General features: G+C 42.2%; 1 protein-coding gene across 12 annotated transcripts in view; it reads right to left on the bottom strand.

Annotated features, from left to right (window-relative positions):
- The window catches only part of LRMDA (leucine rich melanocyte differentiation associated), a 1,290,642-nt gene that overhangs the window by 423,344 nt on the left and 846,725 nt on the right, over positions 1–20,573 (bottom strand). The window contains exon 6 of one of the 12 annotated variants that reach the window (XR_010318034.1): positions 6,137–6,825. The exons of 10 other annotated variants lie outside the window; for them this stretch is intronic. Coding sequence is in view for 1 of the 2 variants with exons in the window: in XM_064269078.1 (XP_064125148.1) it covers positions 6,748–6,825 (78 nt within the window). In the remaining variant the exon portion in view is untranslated. Of the gene's footprint in view, positions 1–2,331; positions 6,826–20,573 lie in introns of those variants that run through there. One more of the 12 variants, XM_064269078.1, reaches the window with a different exon arrangement.

The raw sequence follows: 20,573 nt of genomic DNA, 5'->3' as shown, positions 1-20,573 counted from the left end.
AAGTACCTGAGGGTCAAGAGGTTTGTTAAATAAATTGCCCAGATTCACAGGACTAGTAAATGGTAGATCCAGGATTGGAATCCAGGCCTGCTTGTCTGACTCCGTCAGTAATCTTGTCCTTCTGTCTCTTTCTTCTCTCCTTTCCCCCCTCCCTCCCTGCCTTTCTTTCTCCCACCCATTCACCTACCTACCTTGCAAACAAACAAAAACTCTGTCCTAATAAAAAGCAGTTTCTTAAAAACACCTTCCTATACTGATTCAATCCTATCCCAGAGCAAACACCACAACACTCAACACACCAGAGTAAGTACACGCTAACAACACTTGCAGGATTGACTAACATTTTGATTATTGGCTTGAACTCTAGAAAAACCACATGTAATTGGCAGGAGCGAACTGTCAGCTGGGGTTATTCAGAAGTAAAGTCAAAGAAATAGTGAACAAAAACTGTAAATTTAGTTATTGAAAAATATTGTTTTACACCCTGATATAAAAATGTAGCTCTGTGAAGCCTGAGCTAAAGCTCAATGGTATTTAAAAACAACACTTGCTGAATCTGATTTTCTTTCTGCTACATTCACTGAGAAGGATCAGTAATAACAATGGCCCTTTTTTGCTTAAATTTTCTAAAGCATCAGTTCTAGTCCCATGTCATCCCTCTCCATCTTCCTCTGTCCTGTTAAAAGACAGAGCAAGAAGGCCAGCTGGACACTTGTAGGCCCTTGGCCTAGTCAGTGACCCTTCTGTCCCTCATCATTTGTTTGATGCATTTTAGTTTGACTCTCTTGGACTGTGTCTATGTATTGCCAGAAGAGTCTGATAGGAAAACAAAAAAAAAGTCATATGTAAAGCTATTTGCCAAGATGACTCCAAATAATTGATTTCACAAGTTTCTTTTTTATTTGCTTGTTTCTTAGAACTGTCCAAACTGATGACAGTGTAGACATTTCCCATGTGAAGAAGGAAGGCTTGCTTCAACACATGACCAGCATTCTCATTTCCCACTGGCAAATGGATCTTGGCTCCCCTGCTACACTGCGATCACGATGAATTACACGTATCATTCACAATCAGGAAAACTGCTCAAGTACGACAGTAAGGCTTCTGCCAAAGTTGAACTCATTAAGAGCCATGATTTTGGCTGAGCACATAGCTGTTTTGAACTCTTTTATTTCTGTATTATTGCTCATTCACTTGAAGAGAAATACATGAGTCAGAGACAAGATCTTTCCTTTTTACGTTTCTCCAATTTATCTTCCTTGACATAATAAATTTCTCGAGCCAAAGAGTTGAGTGTTGTCTTGTTTTCCTCTGTTTTTCCATTATCTCAGTTATCTCTCATTTATTTCTTAGTCTTTTATCTCAACAGTTTTTCAGGACATCCTGAAGTTGGAATGAGCAAACTCCCCTGTGTGGTTGCTTACCAATGTCTCAGGGCTCCAAGCTCTCAATCATACAGCTTTGTTGCTTTGGCATTTTGGGGAGGAAAACAAAATCCTGGTTATACCTTGATTGGAACCGATGGATCAACTGTGGACTACTTTTGGTATATAAAAATTACTCTTTGCATAACACTTTCTCAAGTAAGAAAACAATTTTGAGCAAAGCCAGCTTTTCTATCCTTGCTTACTTTGAACAACGAAGGCAGTCCAACCAACCGTGGTCTCAGGGGACTGTGGTGCGATACACTGCTTTTATATGGCTTTTCTCTCCATGGTATTGTAACGCACCTAAGTGATTCGGTACCATTGAATCAGTTCTGACACATAGTGACCCTATGCACAAGAGAATGAAACACTGCCTGGTCCTGTACCACCCTCACAATGTTTTTTATACTTAAGCCCATTGTTGCAGCCACTGTGTCAGTTCTTGTCATTGAGGGTCTCCTCTCTTTCACTGATCCTCTACTTTACTGAGCATGATACCTTTCTTCAGGGACTGGTCCCTCCTGATAACATGTTCAAAGTATGTGAGACGAAGTTTCGCCATCCTTGCTTCTAAGGAGCATTCTGGCTGTACTTCTTCTAAGACAGATTTGTTCATTCTTCTGGCAGTCCCTGGCATATTCAATATTTTTCGCCAATACCATAATTCAAAGGCATCAGTTCTTCCGTCTTCCTTATTCATTGTCCAGCTTTCACATGCTTAAAAACACCATGGCTTGGGTCAGGCCCACCTTAGTCTTTAAAGTGATATCTTTGCTTTTTAACACTTTAAAGATACCTTTGGCAGCAGATTTACTCAATGCGATGCATCGTTTGATTTCTTTGACTGCTGCTTCCATGGGAGTTGATTGTGGATCCAAGTAAAACGAAATCCTTGACAACATCAATCTTTCCTTCATTTATCATGATGTTGCTCATTGGTCCAGTTGTGAGAATTTTTGTTTTCTCTATGTTGAGACACGTGGAGGATTTAAAACTGTGCCATTCATCAATTTGAAATATACATTAGAAAAACTTCGTTTCCTTCCACTATCACCTTTGGAAAATGAGATCTAGGTTTTTATTTCCTGATGTGCAAAATGAACCATCTTCTCATTGGGCCTAAATTTACTTTGATCCAATTTCAAAGAAGAGTCACCCAACATAGTGTTTCAAGGTTTAGTGAATAAATCCCTTTTCAACCTGGACACTACACAGAGGTTTAAACAGATCTTGATCATAACACCTCAGTCTTCTCCTTTCCAGACCAAAGACTCCCAGCTATGTCAGTTCAGTTCAACCAATATTAACTGAGCACCAGTTATGTGTCAAGCTCTCCACCATGCACCAAACCCAGGTATGACTCCATTACATTTCCTGCCCCTAAGAGTGTCTAACCCGGCAGGGAAAGCCATGCAGTGGGGTTTGTAAAATGACAAACACCTCTTCAGGGTACAGAAAGTATACATTAGAGGAAATCTAATATTACCTATTCTCTTATGAATGTCTCATCATTCCAATAATCACTTCAGTTGACTCATCTAAGCCTAATGCTGTGTCATTTCAAGATATCATGACCCTCAAGTCCACATCTGGCATTCCATGCCATGCCAATGCTGTCATAAGGAGTCTAAACGGATCACCCTGATCCCTCCTCTAATACCATAAATCAAGAATAAAGTTCAGGCCTTCAGGCCTGGCATTGGCCTCTGAATGCTGATCAAGACCACTTGCTTTTCATCAATTCTTCTGCTTGTCCGTGCCCATCAGAAAAGTATGCTACAGAGCTGATCTGGCTGCTAAAGGAGGAAGGGTCAGAAGTCAGAGGCCCCCCAGGCCATCCTCTTTTCCTGTATTTTATGACAGTGCTTGGAAAGTACAATGGAGGAGGTAACGAAATCTCCCTCAAAATCTTCAGTTGGGTCTAATACATAAAGGATCATAGAAGAGAAATGAAATGCATAACTACTGAGTGCCCATCACCTGTGAGCTTGCTGTAAGCTATCAGAGCCCAAAGAGATGCCCACCAGGGTTTCTGACCCCTTGGAGAGGGCTGGTTGCTCTGCTTCCAAAAGAGGAGCAACTTGGAAAAGAAGCTAAAAGGGCTCATTAACCCAAAGACAATAGCACTGACAGTTTCAACTAGCCAGAGGCTATCAGCCTTGGACATTTACATCAAATAAATTCTCTCTTCTTGACTGTGTTTGAGTTACTTTCTTCTAGCACAGATGAAGAAAGTGTTGTTGTTGTTTTCTCTTTCTCTCTCTCTCTCTTAAAGTCTTTTCAGATGAGCCACATCCAACACCAGTCACTTTTTTATTTTAAGAATTCAGTTCTATTTTAGACTTGGCTTTTGATCATCCTTCAGTTGCTGTAATTGGACCATTTAGTTAGATTATAAGGTACTTGAGAGCAGAGACATTTCCTATTTCTAAGCGATTTTAAGACTCCATAGTCATAGCACTGTTCACACCTGGAGGGTGATAGAAACTTGCTAAATGTAATAGGATATGCTGGCTTATGCTTCAGTAACAAGAAATCCCAAAATCTGAGTACCCCAACATGACAAACATTTAATACCTTAAACAATGTCATTTGCGGGTCCAAGTGAGCAAAAGTGATTTGTACAACTTCCAGCAGAGCTCTTAAAGGGAGTGAACATGCTTTCACCTTCTTTTCCCATTTGGCTGACTGTAATACAGCCATGCGGGAAGTGAGACTTCTGTAGGCCACACTGTAGGTAGGGTACAGCAACAAACTAGAAGGACCTGGGTCCCAGACACAATGGAGCCACTACACCAGTCTTGCTTACATCGTACTGTAACATGAGGGAAAAATGAAGCTCTATCTTGTTGATGCCTAATGTGTATTCTGGTTAATCCCATGTATCAGAATCTGTTATGTACCAGGAACTTTAAGTCAGGCAAAATTCTTGACCAGAATAGCACATTCCTAAGCTTTTGGAAAGGACAATGCTGGTATCACAGACTATATTCCTAAGAATTTCTCCAGGCAGCCTGAGATGATATCTTCTCTATATAGCATGTGAGATTTTGGGGCATGATAAAGTCCCAACTTCTGCCCTATTCTCCACTTGTCTCATTGAGGACTTTGGCTCCTTCCATTGCAAGTCATTTCCTTCTATTGCTTATTCTAGAAGACACAGAGGCTGATTATGGTATTGTCTGGTACAGGAGACTCTAATTGCTATACTGAATCTTGTATATATGGAACTTATTTTCCAATTCCAAATGGTGATGTTTTTCTGATATATACTCTAACATACAGTTTGAATGCAGAACAATATCTGGGACCAGGACTATCAAAGACATACGTTTACTTTAGCAAAGCTTGTCAGTTTGCCCTCTGCTACATAAGTATTAGATAGGATGTACTAGCAAAAGAAGTCAGGGCTAGTCATCAAGCAGAACAAGAGAGAAATGGCCAGAACCAATGGTTTAGAAAAGGCAGGAGTTATATCCAGTGAGCAGTTTAATGAAAAAAGCAGCAGACACAACAGGCCTGACAGACGAAAAAGTTTCCAGGAAAGGAATGGCACATATGTGATACCCATGCTGTCTATCTCTCTTTCCATGTGGGTGTCGATGTCATTAATCAATCACACTGACATCAGAGAAAGCGCAGTCAGACATCTAAATACAACAGTCCGTGTAGCGACTTTCAAATAGTTGAGGTTAGGATGCAAGTTAAGGCCTATGTGCCAGTTGAGCCTTAAAATAGTGACATTAATGAATAGGAGTGATGACTGTGACTGTTCTAGATACAGGCAGCACTGAGTCCCTGTTGCCACTATGTGGTCCCAGAAGTACTGTCCTGATGGGGAGAATGGCACTGATCCCAGAATGACCTCACATTTTAGTGAACTGACTGTTATATGATTTAAACTCTTAGATAATCAGAATAAGAAAGGAATTAAATTTACCTTATAATGATCAGGTTAAAAAAAAAAAAAGTCTTAGGCTGGGTTATCTAGAGAAGCAAAACCAGTAAGTGTATAAATATATATATAGTGAGAGAGAGAGAAATTTATGTAAAGGAAATAGCTCATGCAGTCGTAGAGGCTGGAATGTCCCAAGTCTGTGGGTCAGGATAGAGGCTTCTTCTGATTCACATAGCCACAGGGGCTGACAAACCCAAGACCGCCGGCAGGTCAGAGAGCAGGGCTCTTGCTCACAGACTTGCAAAGATTGATGAATCCTAAGCTCGGCAGGCAAGACCACAGCTAAGCTGCCAGCTCTAGTCCCAAAAACAGGAGGTCAGACCAACTGGAGCCAGCTGCAGAAACTAGCATGAGCAAAAAGCCCCCCATGTCCATTCATATTCGATACAGGCCACATACCCAAGGAAACTCCCTTTTAACTTACTGGCTACTCACAGCAGCTCCCATCACGGGGGTGAGTCCATCAACAGTGAAGTGATTACATTATACCAACATTACACCAAAACACTGAGAATCATACCCCAGCCAAATTGGCACACAATCTTAACCATCATACACACAATCCTTTTAAAACTGGAAATAAGATGAGAATGCCCACTCTAGTGTTCTCAACAAATGGTACTAGGACAACAGGATACCATGTGCAAAAGAATGAATTTGCACCCCTACCTCAAACAATACATAAAAATTAACTCAAAATGAATCAGAGGCCTAAATTAAGCATTAAAACTATAAAAATATTGAAGGATACTGTGATCATTAAGGTTGTGTGTCCACTTGGTGGGCCATGATTTTCAGTGGTTTGGCACTTATGATGTAGTTTGGTGGTTGTAAAATGATGTAATCATCGCCATGATGAGATCTGATATGATGTGATCACCTCCATGATGGGATCTGCTGTGAGTGAGTAGCCAATCAGTTGAAAAGGAGTCTCCTTGGAGGTGTGGCCTGCATCCAATAAATGTAGACTTTTGGCAAAACTCTCTGGCTTTTGCTCTGCTCTGGATCCTGCATCCGCTCATCAGCATCTGACCTCCAGTTCTTAGGTCTTGGGCCAACCGCCTGCTGTCCTGCCTGCTGATCTTGGATTCATCAGCCTTTGTAGTCTTGAGCCAGCAGCCTGCTGTGTGACCTATGGATCTTGGGTTTGTCAGCCCCTACAGCTATGCAAGTCAGGAGAAGCCTCCAGCCTGATGCCTGACACCTGACCCACAGACTTGGGACTTGACTGCCTCTAGAACCGTGTGAGCCATTTCCTTGAGAAAAATCTTTATCTGCTCTAGAGAACCCAGTCTAGGACATTTGGTCCAAGAGTTGTTCTAGAGAAATAAAATTATAAGGATGAGTTTTCTTAATTGTTTCTCAAGTCTGGTTAGTCTTAAAGATGTTCATGATTCTGCTTCCAATAGTAAAGAGGGCACTGCTAATCCATGGTGTGACCTGTCAATAGAAACACACAAAATATCACTACAAATATATCAGGTATCAGTGACAGGCAAGGCTCTGGAAGATCGCCATGTTTAATACCTTTCTACAACTTTGTCCTAATGAGAAGTATAAAGAATCCGGTTGGTTGGTCCTACTTTGCTAGACAAAGTGGTGAAAGAAAGACCTGAGCTCGGGGCTTCAGAGTCAAAGTTCAAGCACAGCATAAACGAACTCAAAGTTCCCACTTGTGCCTTGAAAGAAAGCCTTATTTCTTGTAGAGTTGATATTACAAAAAACAAAAAAAAACAGAATCTTATCATAAAAAAAAAAAAAAAACAGTAGCTAAATTACAATGTCAATTGAATTTTCATCCTTGAGTGGTGTTTGAATTTAAAGTGAGAAAATTGATTGGGAAGAAATGATTCTGAAACTTGGGATGGGACATATGGGTAGATAATCAGGAAGCTGGGAACACTGAGCCCCTAAATTCCATCGAATCACTCCTGCAAACAGGAACACCTCTCTCACTCCCATTTGAAGAGATTATGCCAACTTTGTATGCTAAGCCACCCTCCCCAGTAAAACCATTAGCTCCTCCATCCCCATCTGAAGAGATTAACTCAGTTTGTATCTGAAGAGCTTTTGACTGAGTCATTGCCTGAGGCATCACCCGAGGCAGATGCCTTGAGACAATGCTGACTGTTCACAAAACACATCCCCATCACCCATTTTGGCTTCTGGACCTATAACTAGACTTAAGTCCCAGAGAGCCTCCAAAGGTGAAATACAAAGTGTGACCCAGGAGGAGGTACGCTACACTCCAGAAGAACTGCTTGACTTTTCTAATATGTACAGATAGAAACCTGGGGAATATGTGTGGAAATGGCTATTAAGGGTGTGGGATAATGGTGCAAGGAACATAAAGACGGATCAGTCTGAGTTTATTGATATGGGTCCACTAAGCACAGTTTTTTCACTCAATGTTTCAGCGCAAGAAGTTAGGAAAGGATCTAATAGTTTATTTGGTTGGTTCACTGAAGCATGGATTAAGTGGTAGCCTACACTTTTTTTTTACACTAAATCAAGCTGAAGTATCAGACCTGCCGTGGCACATTTTAGAAGAAGGTATCCAAAGTCTTAGGGAAATTGGCATGTTAGAGGGGACTTTTCAGGTTAGACCCACAAACCCATACATGGAGTACCCAGAGGACACACCTTTTACTAAAATGCTAAGGAACAAATTCGTGAAGGGAGCCCCAGCATCCTTGAAGTCTGCTGTAATTGCTATTTTATGTAAGTCAGATTTGACAGTGGGAACTGTCCTAACTGAACTAAGACACTTAACTAGCGTGAGGTTGATTGAACCCCGAGGTGTAGGGGCCAAGTGGCAGTATTCAATCAACAAAGACAAGGCGGGTGCGGTTACGGTAATGGAGAGTGGAGTCAAACCAGTAATCAGAATAGTCTGACTCACGAGGACTTATGGCATTGGCTACTTAGCCATTGTGTCCCTAGGAGTGAAACAGATAGGAAATCTACTAAATATTGATTTGATCTATACAAGCAGATAAATTCTAGGTCAAGCAAACAGCAGTCTAACCCGAATTGCCAGAATAGACAGTCACAGCCCCTCAAACAATTCCCAGACTTGAGCAAGTTTACAGACTCATAACCCCTTGAATGAAGGGGAGGTTGGGTCTCCCTGAGAAACGACTCCACTATACTGCCAAAAATTTATGCTGTTAATTTTTCTCCTAGCCTTCCCCAAAGGGAGCTATGGCCTTTTATAAGAGTGACAGTTCGTTGGGGAAAAGGAAATAATTAGACTTTGGGGGGACTACTGGATACTACCTCTGAACTGACACTCATTCTAGGAGACCCAAAACATCACTGTGGCCCACCAGTCAGAGTGGGGGCATATCGAGTCTTAGCTCATGTCCACCTCACAGTAGGTGCAATGGGTCCCAAACCCATCCTGTAGTGATCTCTGTTCCAGAATGCATAACTGGAATAGATATACTCATTAACTGGCAGGACCCCCATACTGGATCCCTGAAAAGTGAAGCAAGGGCTATTATGACAGGAAAAGCAAAGTAGAAGCTATTAGAACTTCCCCTACCCAAACCAAACCCACTTCCACTGAGTCAATTTCAACTCATAGCAACCCTATAGGACACAGTAGAACTGCCCCCATAGAATTTCCAAGGCTGTAAATCTTTATGGAAGCAGATTGCCACACCTTTCTCCTGTGGAATGATTGGTGGGTTTGAACTACTGACCTTTCGGTTAGCAGCTGAGCATTTTAACCATTGCACCACCAAGACACCTAAGAAAATAGTAAACCAGAAGTCATACTTCATTCCTGGAGGGATTGCAGAGATTACTGCTATCATCAGGGACTTGAAGGATGCCAGGGTGCTGATTCCCATCACATCCCCATTCCAATCACCAACTTGGCCTGTGCAAAAAACAGATGGATCTTGGAGAATGACAGTGGATTATTTAAAGCTTAATCAGGTGGTGACTCCAATTGCAGCTGTTGTTCCAGAGAAATTTCATTGCTTGAGCAAATTAATGCATCTCCTGGTACGTGGTATGCAGCTACTTCTCTGGCTAATGCCTTTTTCTTCATACTTGTTTTGAAGGACCACCAGAAGCAGTATGCCTTCAGCTGGCAAGGCCAACAATATATCTTCAGTGTCCTACCTCAAGGCTATATCAACTTTCTGGCCCTATGTCATAATTTAGTCCACAGGGACTTTGATCACCTTTTCGTTCTACAAAATATTACGCTTGTCCATTACATTGATGACATTATGCTGACTGGACCTAGCAACAAAGAAGTGTCAATGATCCTGAACTTACTGGTAAAACACTTGCATGCCAGAGGGTAGGAAGTTAATCCGACAAAAATTCAAGTGCTTTCCACCTCTGTGAAATTTCTAGGGTTTCAGTGGTGTCAGGCATGTTGAGATATTCCTTCTAAAGTGAAGGGTAAGTGATTGCATCTGGCGTTTCACACAACTGAAAAGAAGGCACAATGACTAGTGGGCCTCTTTGGATTTTGGAGGTAACATATCCCTTGTTGGGCATGCTACTCTAGTCTACTTATCAAGTGACTCAAAAAGCTCCTAGCTTTGAGTGAGGCCCAGAACAAAAGAAGGCTCTGCAACAGGTTCAGGCTGCCATGCAAGTGGCTCTGCCACTTGGGCCATATGATTTAGTTGATCCAATGGTGCTTGAAGTGTCAATGGCAGATACTGATGCTGTTTGGAGTCTTTGGCAGGTCCCTAATGGTGAATCACAGTGCAGGCCCTTAGGAATTGGGAGCAAAGCGCTGCCATCCTCTGCAGTTAACTATTCTCCTTTTGAGAAGCAGCTTTTGGCTTATTATTGGGTCTTGGTAGAAACTGAATGCTTAACCATGGTTCACCAAGTCAGCAGGTGGCCCGAGCTGCCCTTCATGAACTAGGTGTTGTCTGACGCACAGAGCCATAAATCTGGACATGCACAGTAGCATTCCATTATTAACTGGAAGTGGTACATATGAGATTGGGCCTGAGCAGATCCTGAAGACACAAGTAAGTTTTATGAGGAAGTAGCCCAAATGCCCATGGTCTCCACTCCTGTAAACTTACCTTACATCTCACAGTCTACACCTATGGACTTATGGGGAGTTCCTTATGATCAGTTGATGAGGAAAAGAAAATTCATGCCTGGTTTAGAGATGGTTCTGTGCAATATGCAGACAACATTTGAAGTGGACAGCAGCAGCACTACAGCTCCTTTCTGGGACTTCCCTGAAGGACAGTGGGGAAGGGAAATCCTCCGAATGGGCAGAGCTTTGATCAGTGCACCTGGTTGTTCACTTTGCTTGTAAGGAGAAAAGGTTAGATGTGGGATTGCATACTGATTCATGGGCTGTGGCCAATAGTTTGGCTGAATAGTCAGGGACATGGAAGGAACATGATTAGAGAACTGGAGACAAGGAAGTATGGGGAAGAGGTATGTTGATAGGCCTCTCTGAGTGGGCTGAAGAAGTAAAGATACTTGTGTCTCACATGAGTGCCCACCAAAGGCTGACCTCAGCAGAGGAGGATTTTAATAGTCAAATGGATAAGATGGTACATTCTGTGGAAACCAGTTATCCTCTTTCTCCATCACTCCTATTATTTCCCAATGGACTCATGAACAAAGTGGTCTTGGTGGCAGAGATGGAGGTTATACATGGGCCCAGCAACATGGACTTTTATTCATCAAGGGCAACTTGGCTATAACCATTGCTGAGTGCCCAATCTGCCAGCAGTAGAGGCCAACACTTAGTCCCCGATATGGCACCATTTCTCAAAGTGATCAGCCAGCAACCTACTGGCAGGTTAATTACATTGGACCACTTCCATTATGGAAAGGGAAGTGTTTTGTTCTTACTGGAATAGACACTTACTCCACATACAGATTTGCCTTCCCTGCATGCAATGGTTCTGCCAAAACTACTATTCATGGACTTACAGAATGCCTAATCCACCATCATGATATCCCACACAGCATCACCTCAGATCAAGGGACTCATTTTCGCAGCAAATGAAGTGCAGCAATGGGCACATGCTCATGGAATTCACTGGTCTTAGCATGTTCCCCATCACCCTGAAGCAGCTGGCTTGATAGAACAATGGAATGCCTTCTTAAGACACAATTATAGTGCCAACTAGGTGGCAATCCCTTGCAGGGTTGGGGCAATGTTCTCTAGGAGGCTGCACATTCTCTAAACCAGTGTCCAATATATGGTGCTGTTTCTACCACAGTCAGGATTCATGGGTCCAGGAATCAAGGGGTGGAAATGGGAGGGGCACCATTCACCATTACCCCTAGTGACCCCACTTGCAAAATTTTTGCTTCCTTTCCCTACAACTCTATGCTCTGAGGGTCTACAGGTCTTAGTTCCTAAGGGAGGAATGCTCCCAACTGAAGAAACATCATTGATTCCAGTGAAATGGAAGTTAAGAAGCCACCTGGCTACTTTAGGCTTCTTATGCCTCTGGTTCAACAGGCAAAGGAGGGAGTTACCATATTGGCTGATGTGATTGATCCTGATTACCAAAAGGAAATAGGACTGATATTACATAATGGAGGTAAAGAAGAGTATGTCTGGAATGCAGGTGATCCCTTAAGAGCGTTTCCTAGTACTACCATGCCCTGTGATTAAAGTCAATGGAAAGCTACAGCAACCCAATTCTGACATGACTACTAACTGGTCCAGACCCTTCAGGAATGAAGGTTTGGGTCACGCCACTAGGCAAAGAACCACAACCAGCTGAGATGCTTGCAGGGGGCAAAGGGAATACGGACTGGGCAGTGGAAGAAGGTAGTTCTAAATACTAGTTACAACCATGTGACCAGTTGCAGAAATGAGGATTGTGATTGTTTAAGTATTTCTTCCTTGTATGTGTGCTTCAAATATTTCTGTTTTCTTCACTTATAAAATAAGACGTTAACAGGGCAAGTGCATTTTCGGTTGTGCGTGTGTTAGTTGTACAATGTTAGGCGCAAGTATGATTTTATAACTACCTTCATTCAGGTATTATATATGGTTTAAAGAGATATGTACAGGTGCCAAGTTGACAAGGGGTGAACTGCCACCGGGGTGTATTTTTTGTTGTTGTTAGGTGCCATTGAGTCAGTTCTGACTCATAGAGACCCTATGCACAACAGAACCAAATTGCCCAGTCCTGCGCCATCCTCACAATTGTTGCTATGCTTGAGCCCACTGTTGCAGCCACTGTGTCAATCCATCTCGTTGAAGGTCTTCCTCTTTTTCACTGATCCTCTACTTTACCAAGCATGATGTCCTTCTCCGGGGACTGATCCCTCCTGATAACATGTCCAAAATACGTGAGACATAGTCTCACCGTCCTTGCTTCTAAGGAGCATTCTGGCTGTACTTCTTCCAAGACAGATTTGTTCGTTTTTTTGGCCATCCATAGTATATTCAATATTCTTCACCAGCACCACAATTTAAAGGTGTCAATTCTTCCTCAATCTTCCTTATTCACTGTCCAGCTTTCGCATGCATATGAGGCAACTGAAAACACCGTGGGTTGGGTCAGGAGCACCTTAGTCCTCAAGGTGAAGTCTTTGCTTTTCGACACTTTAAAGAGATCTTTTGCAGCAGATTTGCCCAATACAATGTGTCTTTTGATTTCCCGACTTCCGCTTCCAAGGGTGTTGATTGTGGATCCAAGTAAAACGAAATCCTTGACAACCTCAGTCTTTTCTCCATTTATCATGATGTTGCTTATCTGTCCAGTTGTGAGGATTTTTATTTTCTTTATGTTGAGGTGTAATTCATACAGAAGGCTGTGGTCTTTGATTTTCATCAATAAGTGCTTCAAGTCCTCTTTACTTTCAGCAAGCAAGGTTGTGTCATCTGCATAACACAGGTTGTTAATGAGTCATCCTCTAACCCTGATGCCCTGTTCTTATTCATATAGTCCAGTTTCTCTGATTATTTGCTCAGCATACAGGTTGAATAGGTATGATGAAAGTATATAACCCTGATGCACACGTTTCCTGACTTTAAACCACATGGTACCCCTCGTTCTGTTTGAATGACTGCCTGTTGATCCGTGTATAGATCCCTCATGAGCACAATTAAGTGTTCTGGAATTCCTATTCTCTGCAACGTTATCTATAATTTTTTATGATCCACACAGTCAAATGCCTTAGCACAGTCAATAAAACACAGGTAAACATCCTTCTGGTAGTCCCTGCTTTCAGCCAGGATCCATCTGACATCAGCAATGATATCACTGGCTCCATGTCCTTTTCCAAATCGGGCTTGAATTTCTGGCAGTTCCCTGTCAATATACTGCTGCAGCACTTTTGAATGCTCTTCAGGAAAATTTTGCTTGCATGTGATATTAATGATATTGTTCTATAATTTCCACATTCAGCTGTACCACCTTTTTTGGGAATAGGCATAAATACAGATCTCTTCCAGTCACTTGGCCAGATGGCTGTCTTCCAAATTTCTTGACATAGACAAGTAACCACTTTCAGTGCTGCATCCGTTTGCTGAAACATCTCAGTTGGTATTCCATCAATTCCAGGAGCCTTGTTTTTTGCCAGTGCCTTCAGTGCATCTTGGACTTCTTCCTCTAGTACCATCAGTTCCTGATCATATGTTACCTCCTGAAAAGGCTGAATGTCGACCAATTCTTTTTGGTATAGTGCCTCTGTGTATTCCTTCCAACTTCTTTTGATGTTTCCTGCGTTGTTTAATATTTTCCCCATGGAATCCTTCGGTATTGCGACTTGAGGCTTGAGTTTTTTCATCAGTTCTTTTAGCTTGAGAATCACCGGTTTCTATCTCCAGGTCTTTGCACGTGTCATCATACACCTTACTTTGTCTTCTTGAGCCGTCCCCTGAAATCTTCTGTTCAGTTCTTTAACTTCATCATATTTTCCTTTTGGTTTAGCTACTTGAAGTTCAAGAACAAGTTTCAGAGTCTCTTCTGACATCCATTTAGGCCTTTTCTTTCTTTCCCGTCTTTTTAATGACCTCTTGTTTTCTTCAAGTATGATGTCCTTGATGTCATCCCACAACTCGTCTGGTCTTCAGTCATTAGTATTTAGTGTCTCAAATCTATTCTTGAGATGGTCTCTAAATTCAGGTGGGATATACTCGAGGTCATAGTTTGGCTCTCATGAACTTGTCCTAATTTTCTTCAGTTTCAAGTTGAACTTGCCTATGAGTAATTGATGGTCTGATCTGCAGTCAGCCCCTGGCCTTGTTCTGACTAATGATATTGAGCTTTTCCACCATTTCTTTCCACAGATGCAGTTGATTTGATTCCTGTCTATTCCATGTACTTTGGCACTCACATAATGATGTAATCACCTCCATGATGAGATCTGATATAAATGAGATCATCTCCATGATGGATCTGCTGTGAGTAGCCAATCAGTTGAAAGGGAGTTTCCTTAGAGGTGTGGCCTGCATTCAATAAATGTAGACTTTTTGGCAAAGTTTGCTGGCTTTTGGATCATGTGCTCAGCTCATCAGCATATGATCTCCAGTTCTTCAGCTACCTGCCAACCTTGGATCCATCAGTCTTGACAGCAGTGAGCCAGCAGAATGCTGTGCAACCCATGGGTCTTGAGTTTATCAACCCCTGCAGCTAGCTATGTGAGTCAGGAAGAGCCTGCAGTCTGACACCTGATGCCTGACCCACAGACTTGGGACTTGCGAGCCTCTACAACCATGTGATCCCTTTCCCTGATATAAATCTCTCTCTCTCTGTCTCCAGAGAGAACCCAAGCTGAGAAAGACACATGGGTGTACATCTTCGTGGTGTTAGATTAGGCAACAGTTTCTTAGATATGACACCAAGAGTACAAGCAATCAAAGAAAAAGTAGGTATACTGGACTTAGTCAAAATTTTGAACCATTGTGCCAAGGACACTATGAAGAAAGTGGAAAAACTGCCCACAAACTGGGAGAAAATATTTGTAAATCATATATCCGATAAGAGTCTAGTGTTAGAATATATAAAGAATTTCTACATTCCTACGGAGTGTCAAGTATAGACAAATGCACAGAGGCAGAAAGTACAGTAGTGGTTACCCGGGGCTATAAAGAGGGAGGAATGGGGAGATACAGCTAACAGGTACAGGGTTGTTTTTTTTTTTTTTTTGGAGGAGGGGTGGTGAGTGAAAATATTCTAAAACTTGGTAGTGGTGATAATTGTACAACCCTGTGACTATACTAAAAGGTACCAAATTATACACTTTAAAGAAGTAAATAAATAGGGGTTCATACCATATTTAAAGATGGAAGGATTTCAGTAAAAACATGAATAGGATTTTTAGTGAAATACAAGTTGATTCTGAATTTTATATGAAAGACCAAAGTGCCAGGAAAAGCCAAGACATTCCTAAAGAAGAATCAGGCAGAAAAATTTACTCTAACATATATAAAGACTTTTTATAAAAAGCTATTGTAATTAAGAGTGTCTGATTTTGGTTCAGCAATTATAAACAGACCAAGGAAACAAAATAAATAAATCAGAAACAGACCCATTTATGTATGCAAACTATAACCCAAAAAAAAAAAAAAAAAAACCCAGTGCCATTGAGTTGATTCCGACTCATAGCGATCCTATAGGACAGAGTAGAACTATCCAGTAGAGTTTCCAAGGAGTGCCTGGTGGATTTGAACTGCTGACCCTTTGGTTAGCAGCCATAGCACTTAACCACTATGCCACCAGGGTTTCCATGCAAACTATAGATACCACAAAGAAGCCACCACAGAACAGTGACGAGAGGAAAAAAACATTCAATAAATATCACAGAGATAAGTCATTGTCCACATGGAAAAATAATGTGCAGGTAAAGGGTAGGCTGGGGTAGGGGCAGTGAGGATATTCTACAAACAAAGCCACAGGTTTTGAGTCATTCTATCTAAAAGTTCAAGTAACAACTCATGGATCCTCTGTGACAGTGACAGAGGGTAGAAGATGAAGCACAAGTCCCAGGAAGATGGGAAACCTTATTGCAATGAGGACATGGTTGATTAGAGAGAAGGCTGAAGTTCTGCTTCTGAGATTAAGGAAAGGCTGGCTGATTACCTCCCTGAGAAAAAAAAGTCTTACACTCAGTCCCTTATTTATTCATTCATCAATAAACATAATCAATTTTTATTGGGCCCTGATAAGTATCAGGAATTATTCTAAGGTGCTAAGTGCTAAGGATGTAGGGGTTTATATTCTAGTAGTCAAAAAGACAATAAATACATAAACAAATAAAATTATTTCACATAATAACAAATACCATGGAGAAAACAAAACCGGGTAATGGAGTAGAGGGTGGCTGGGGATGGTCGTGGGCATAGGGAATTACCTTGGAAAAAGTGGTCAGTGAAGGCGTCTCTGAGAAAGTGGTAGAAACAAGTCCTGGGACACTTTGACAAGCTGAAATAACTAAAGAGTTTCCTTCACAAAAGGTCTAATAGCAAAGGAAAACCAGAATGGGAAGAACCAGTACCAATAGCCATGGAATAGATCCCAACTTACGGTGAACCCATGTGTATCAGAGCAGACTGTAGTCTTCAATGGCCGGTTTTTCAAAAACAGATTGATCGATCTTTTTTCTAAGGCACCTCTGCGGGTACTCAGACCTCCAATCTTTCAGTTAGACACCAAGCACAGTAATCTTCTGCATCAGGGTGTAAAAGTCATCATGCATTGAATTTTGTTCCTCCCTCCACCAAAAAAAATATATATATATTTATGAGTGTGTGACTGTATGTTGCAATCCTAAACCCTATACCTGTGGATGTAAACCTGTTTAGAAATGAGCTTTTCTTTGTTATGTTAATGAGGCCCTATCAGGGTAGGATGTGTCCTAAACCTAATCACTTCTCAGTTATAAAAAGAATAGATTAGACACAGGGACAAGCCCAAATGGGGGAAGACCGATGCCACATGAAGAGCACAGAGCAACTGAGGAACACCAGGGGTACAGACGCTGAGACAGGATTTTCTCTGGGAACTCACAGAGAGAGCCTCCCTCTTGAGCTGGGGCCCTTAATTTGAACTCCCAGCCTCCTAAACTGTGAGAAAATAAACTTCTGTTCTTGAAAGCCACCCACTTGTGGTATTTCACGAGGAAACCACAACAGGAAGTGTCCACTTAAAAAGCTTGAAGAAGCTCACTTGGACCCTGTCTCTGAAGCTGCAATCGCTGCTCACACCTAGTAACGTCCAGAGACCACAGCTGAATTTTCCAGAGGCGTGCCCAGGGTGCCTGAATCTGGCTGTCTGGCTGGGTTTTAACGGAGCACCTCTATTAATTATCTGAGCACTGGCATAGCTCCTCTGGCCTCCCAGCCAAATAAAGCCACCCCGGTTGCTGGCCTCAAGCTTTTGAAGGTTAAAACAAAACTGAGCCTCAGTGGATACAGCATTTGGCACTTATCTAAGAGTTTTAATGTCATTTTGCAGTTAATAATTAGCTCTGCCTTGGTCCTCACAAAGGGTGCCACCAAAACAAAAGCGGGCGTTACGTGTGTTCGCTATACTTGCCACCAGTATAAATAGGCAGAGGGATGATTAATGGATGAGGGGGGAATTAAACACAACAGCGAACAAAGACAAAAGGCCCACAGCTCGGCTGCCCATGGACCGAGACAAGTTGTATCCAGAGCCAGGCTTCAGAAAGCGACAAACAAACAAAAAAAAATCCCCTTAATGGACAGGTTGTGAAGACTTCATTTAACCTTGCATTATGACAGCCATAGTGTTTTATTAACAGTCTGACATGTTAAAGGGCCAGGGTCAGCAGAGGCAAAAACATGCGTTGTTGGGGGAGGGGAGGGGTGGCACATTTTTGTGTGGGTGACAGAGCGAAAACAGAGAGAGCCCAAACACGTTAAACAACACCCTTCAGGGCCTCTTTGTGAGGCGAGCCAGAGCCGACATTTTTAAAGAGTTGTTTGGATGTCACACAAAGCAGATGAAGCACCAACACAAATGCCCCAGCTGAAGCTATTTGACAAGGCCAGTCTACGCCTCAAAATGGCCACAATATAGACTGGGCCAGGACTCAGGGCAGAATGAGAAAGAACTCTGCTCAAAGTCATCTGCCATAAAGGGTACAGAGCTGGGGGCTTTGAGGAGTGATTTGCAGGGTCCTGAGAGATTGTTGCTGGTTGGCAGACTTCACACACTTTTCCCATTAGTTCTAAAGGGAAACTCTTCCTGGGGATACAGCTGTATGTAGCTCCTGTGTTTGGCCAGTTTGGTTCTGAGGGTCTGGGTAAGGATGAGCAGTGGGGAGTAGCAACTGGCCAAGCCATAGAAAGGCAGGGCAATTTGCTGGGCACAGCCCCACCTCTCTCTTTACAACTGTTTTCTCCCTCCTAGGGCTTCCCCACATCAACCAGGTGCCCCATTCCCACAGGCTCTCCTTTCCAACCAGGTGCCTGATGGGAAAGGAACTGATAAATTAATCCCTGTGGAAGATTTAGTTGATAATAAGCTTAGAGGTTCCCCACTCCCTCTGGGTACATTTGCATTTTAATGGAGGACTGACAGACCAAAAGGCCTCCAGAACTAAAGCAACGAAAGAGAAATTGTAGAATTTCAGGCACTGAGGCAGGCCAGAAGGGAGATACTTATGGGCTCCCCGCAGTCACACTACACAACAGGCACACCATGTTGGGTTTTAATTCATCTTTTCTCTGCCCATGTCACTCAGGTGTTAGAAAGATCACATGAGAAAATGGATATCAAATGCTTTAAAAGTAAATGCTTCAATTACTGCGAGAGTTATAACGGAATGATGAAAACATACACCAGGACAGACCCTTAGTGATCAATGCCTTCAATTAACAGATGAGGAGATGGAAGGACAGAAAAATGGCCTGTCTTTGTGTAAGTCACTCAGCCAATCACAGATAAAGCCAGCACCAGGCGTGAAGCATTCAACTTCAAAAGACCAGTTCCTGTCAAGTCGTTTCTGACTCACAGTGATCCCACGTACATCAGAGTAGAATTGTACTCTATACGGTTTTCAGTGGCTGACTTTTTTCTTCTTTTTTTATTGTGCTTTAAGTGAAAGTTTACAGTTCAAGTTAGTTTCTCATACAAAAATTTATACACACTTTGTTATGTGACCTTAGTTGCTCTCCCTATAATGAGACAGCACACTCCCATCCACCCTGGATTTCCTATGTCCATTCAACTAGCTCCTGTCCGCTTTTGCCTTCTTATCTCACCTCTGGACAGCAGCAGCCCATTTAGTCTCATGTATCTACTTGAGCTAAGAAGCACTCTCTTCACAAGTATTATTTTATGTCTTACAGCCTAGTCTAATCTTCATCTGAAGAGCTAACTTCAGGAATGCCTTCAGTTCTGGGCTAACAGAGAGTCTAGGGGCCGTGTCTTCTGGGGTCCCTCCAGTCTCAGTCAGTCTGCTCTTTTTACTAGATTTGAGTTCTACGCCCCACTTTTCTCCTGATCTATCAGGGACTCTCCGTTGTGTTCCCTGTCAGGGTGGTCATTGGTGATAGCCGGGCACCATCTACTTCTTCTGGTCTCAGGCTGATGGAGTCTCTGGTTTATGTGGCCCTTTCTGTCTCTTGGGCTCAAATTTTCCTTGTGTCTTTTATTCTCCTTTGTTCCAGGTAGGTTGGGACCAACTGATGTATCTTAGATGGCTGTTCACTAGCTTTTCAGACCCCAGATGTCAGGGGCAAATTTTTTGGAAGTAATTGTCAAGCCTTTCTTCTGAGGTGTCTCTGGGTAGACTTGAACATCCAACCTTTAGGTTAACAGCAGAGCTAACCAAATGATTAGCAGCAGTAAGTGCTTGCACCACCCAGGTTTTTTCTAGCGCATTGTAAGAAAGACTTTTTCTCCTGTCCTCAGAGCTCGTCCTAATCACATCTTGACTGCTAAAGTGCAGGTGTTCTTGTTTTTTAACTTGTTTTTTCAATAGCTTTAAAGTGAGCTACTGCTTAAGTTTCCTCAAAGGAAATGTGGAATGCCAGTTCTGGAAAAGTCACCTAAGAAATCAAGGAAATTCAATTCAATACACTATGGGATACCCATCTAATTGTTAAATGAGACAAAGTCTGTCAACAAAAAGTGTTGGACAAGACCTGTATCCCAAAATCTCTCCATTTTTTGCTAGTGGGAGTGTAAACTGGGACAACTGTTTGGAAAATGGGTTGTCATTTTCTAGTAAAGTTGAAGGTATAC

Source organism: Loxodonta africana, chromosome 16 (genome assembly GCF_030014295.1).
Source record: "Loxodonta africana isolate mLoxAfr1 chromosome 16, mLoxAfr1.hap2, whole genome shotgun sequence".
NCBI lineage: Eukaryota > Metazoa > Chordata > Mammalia > Proboscidea > Elephantidae > Loxodonta > Loxodonta africana.
Note: the sequence above shows the minus strand (reverse complement) of the source record. Positions and strands in the feature narration are given on the sequence as shown.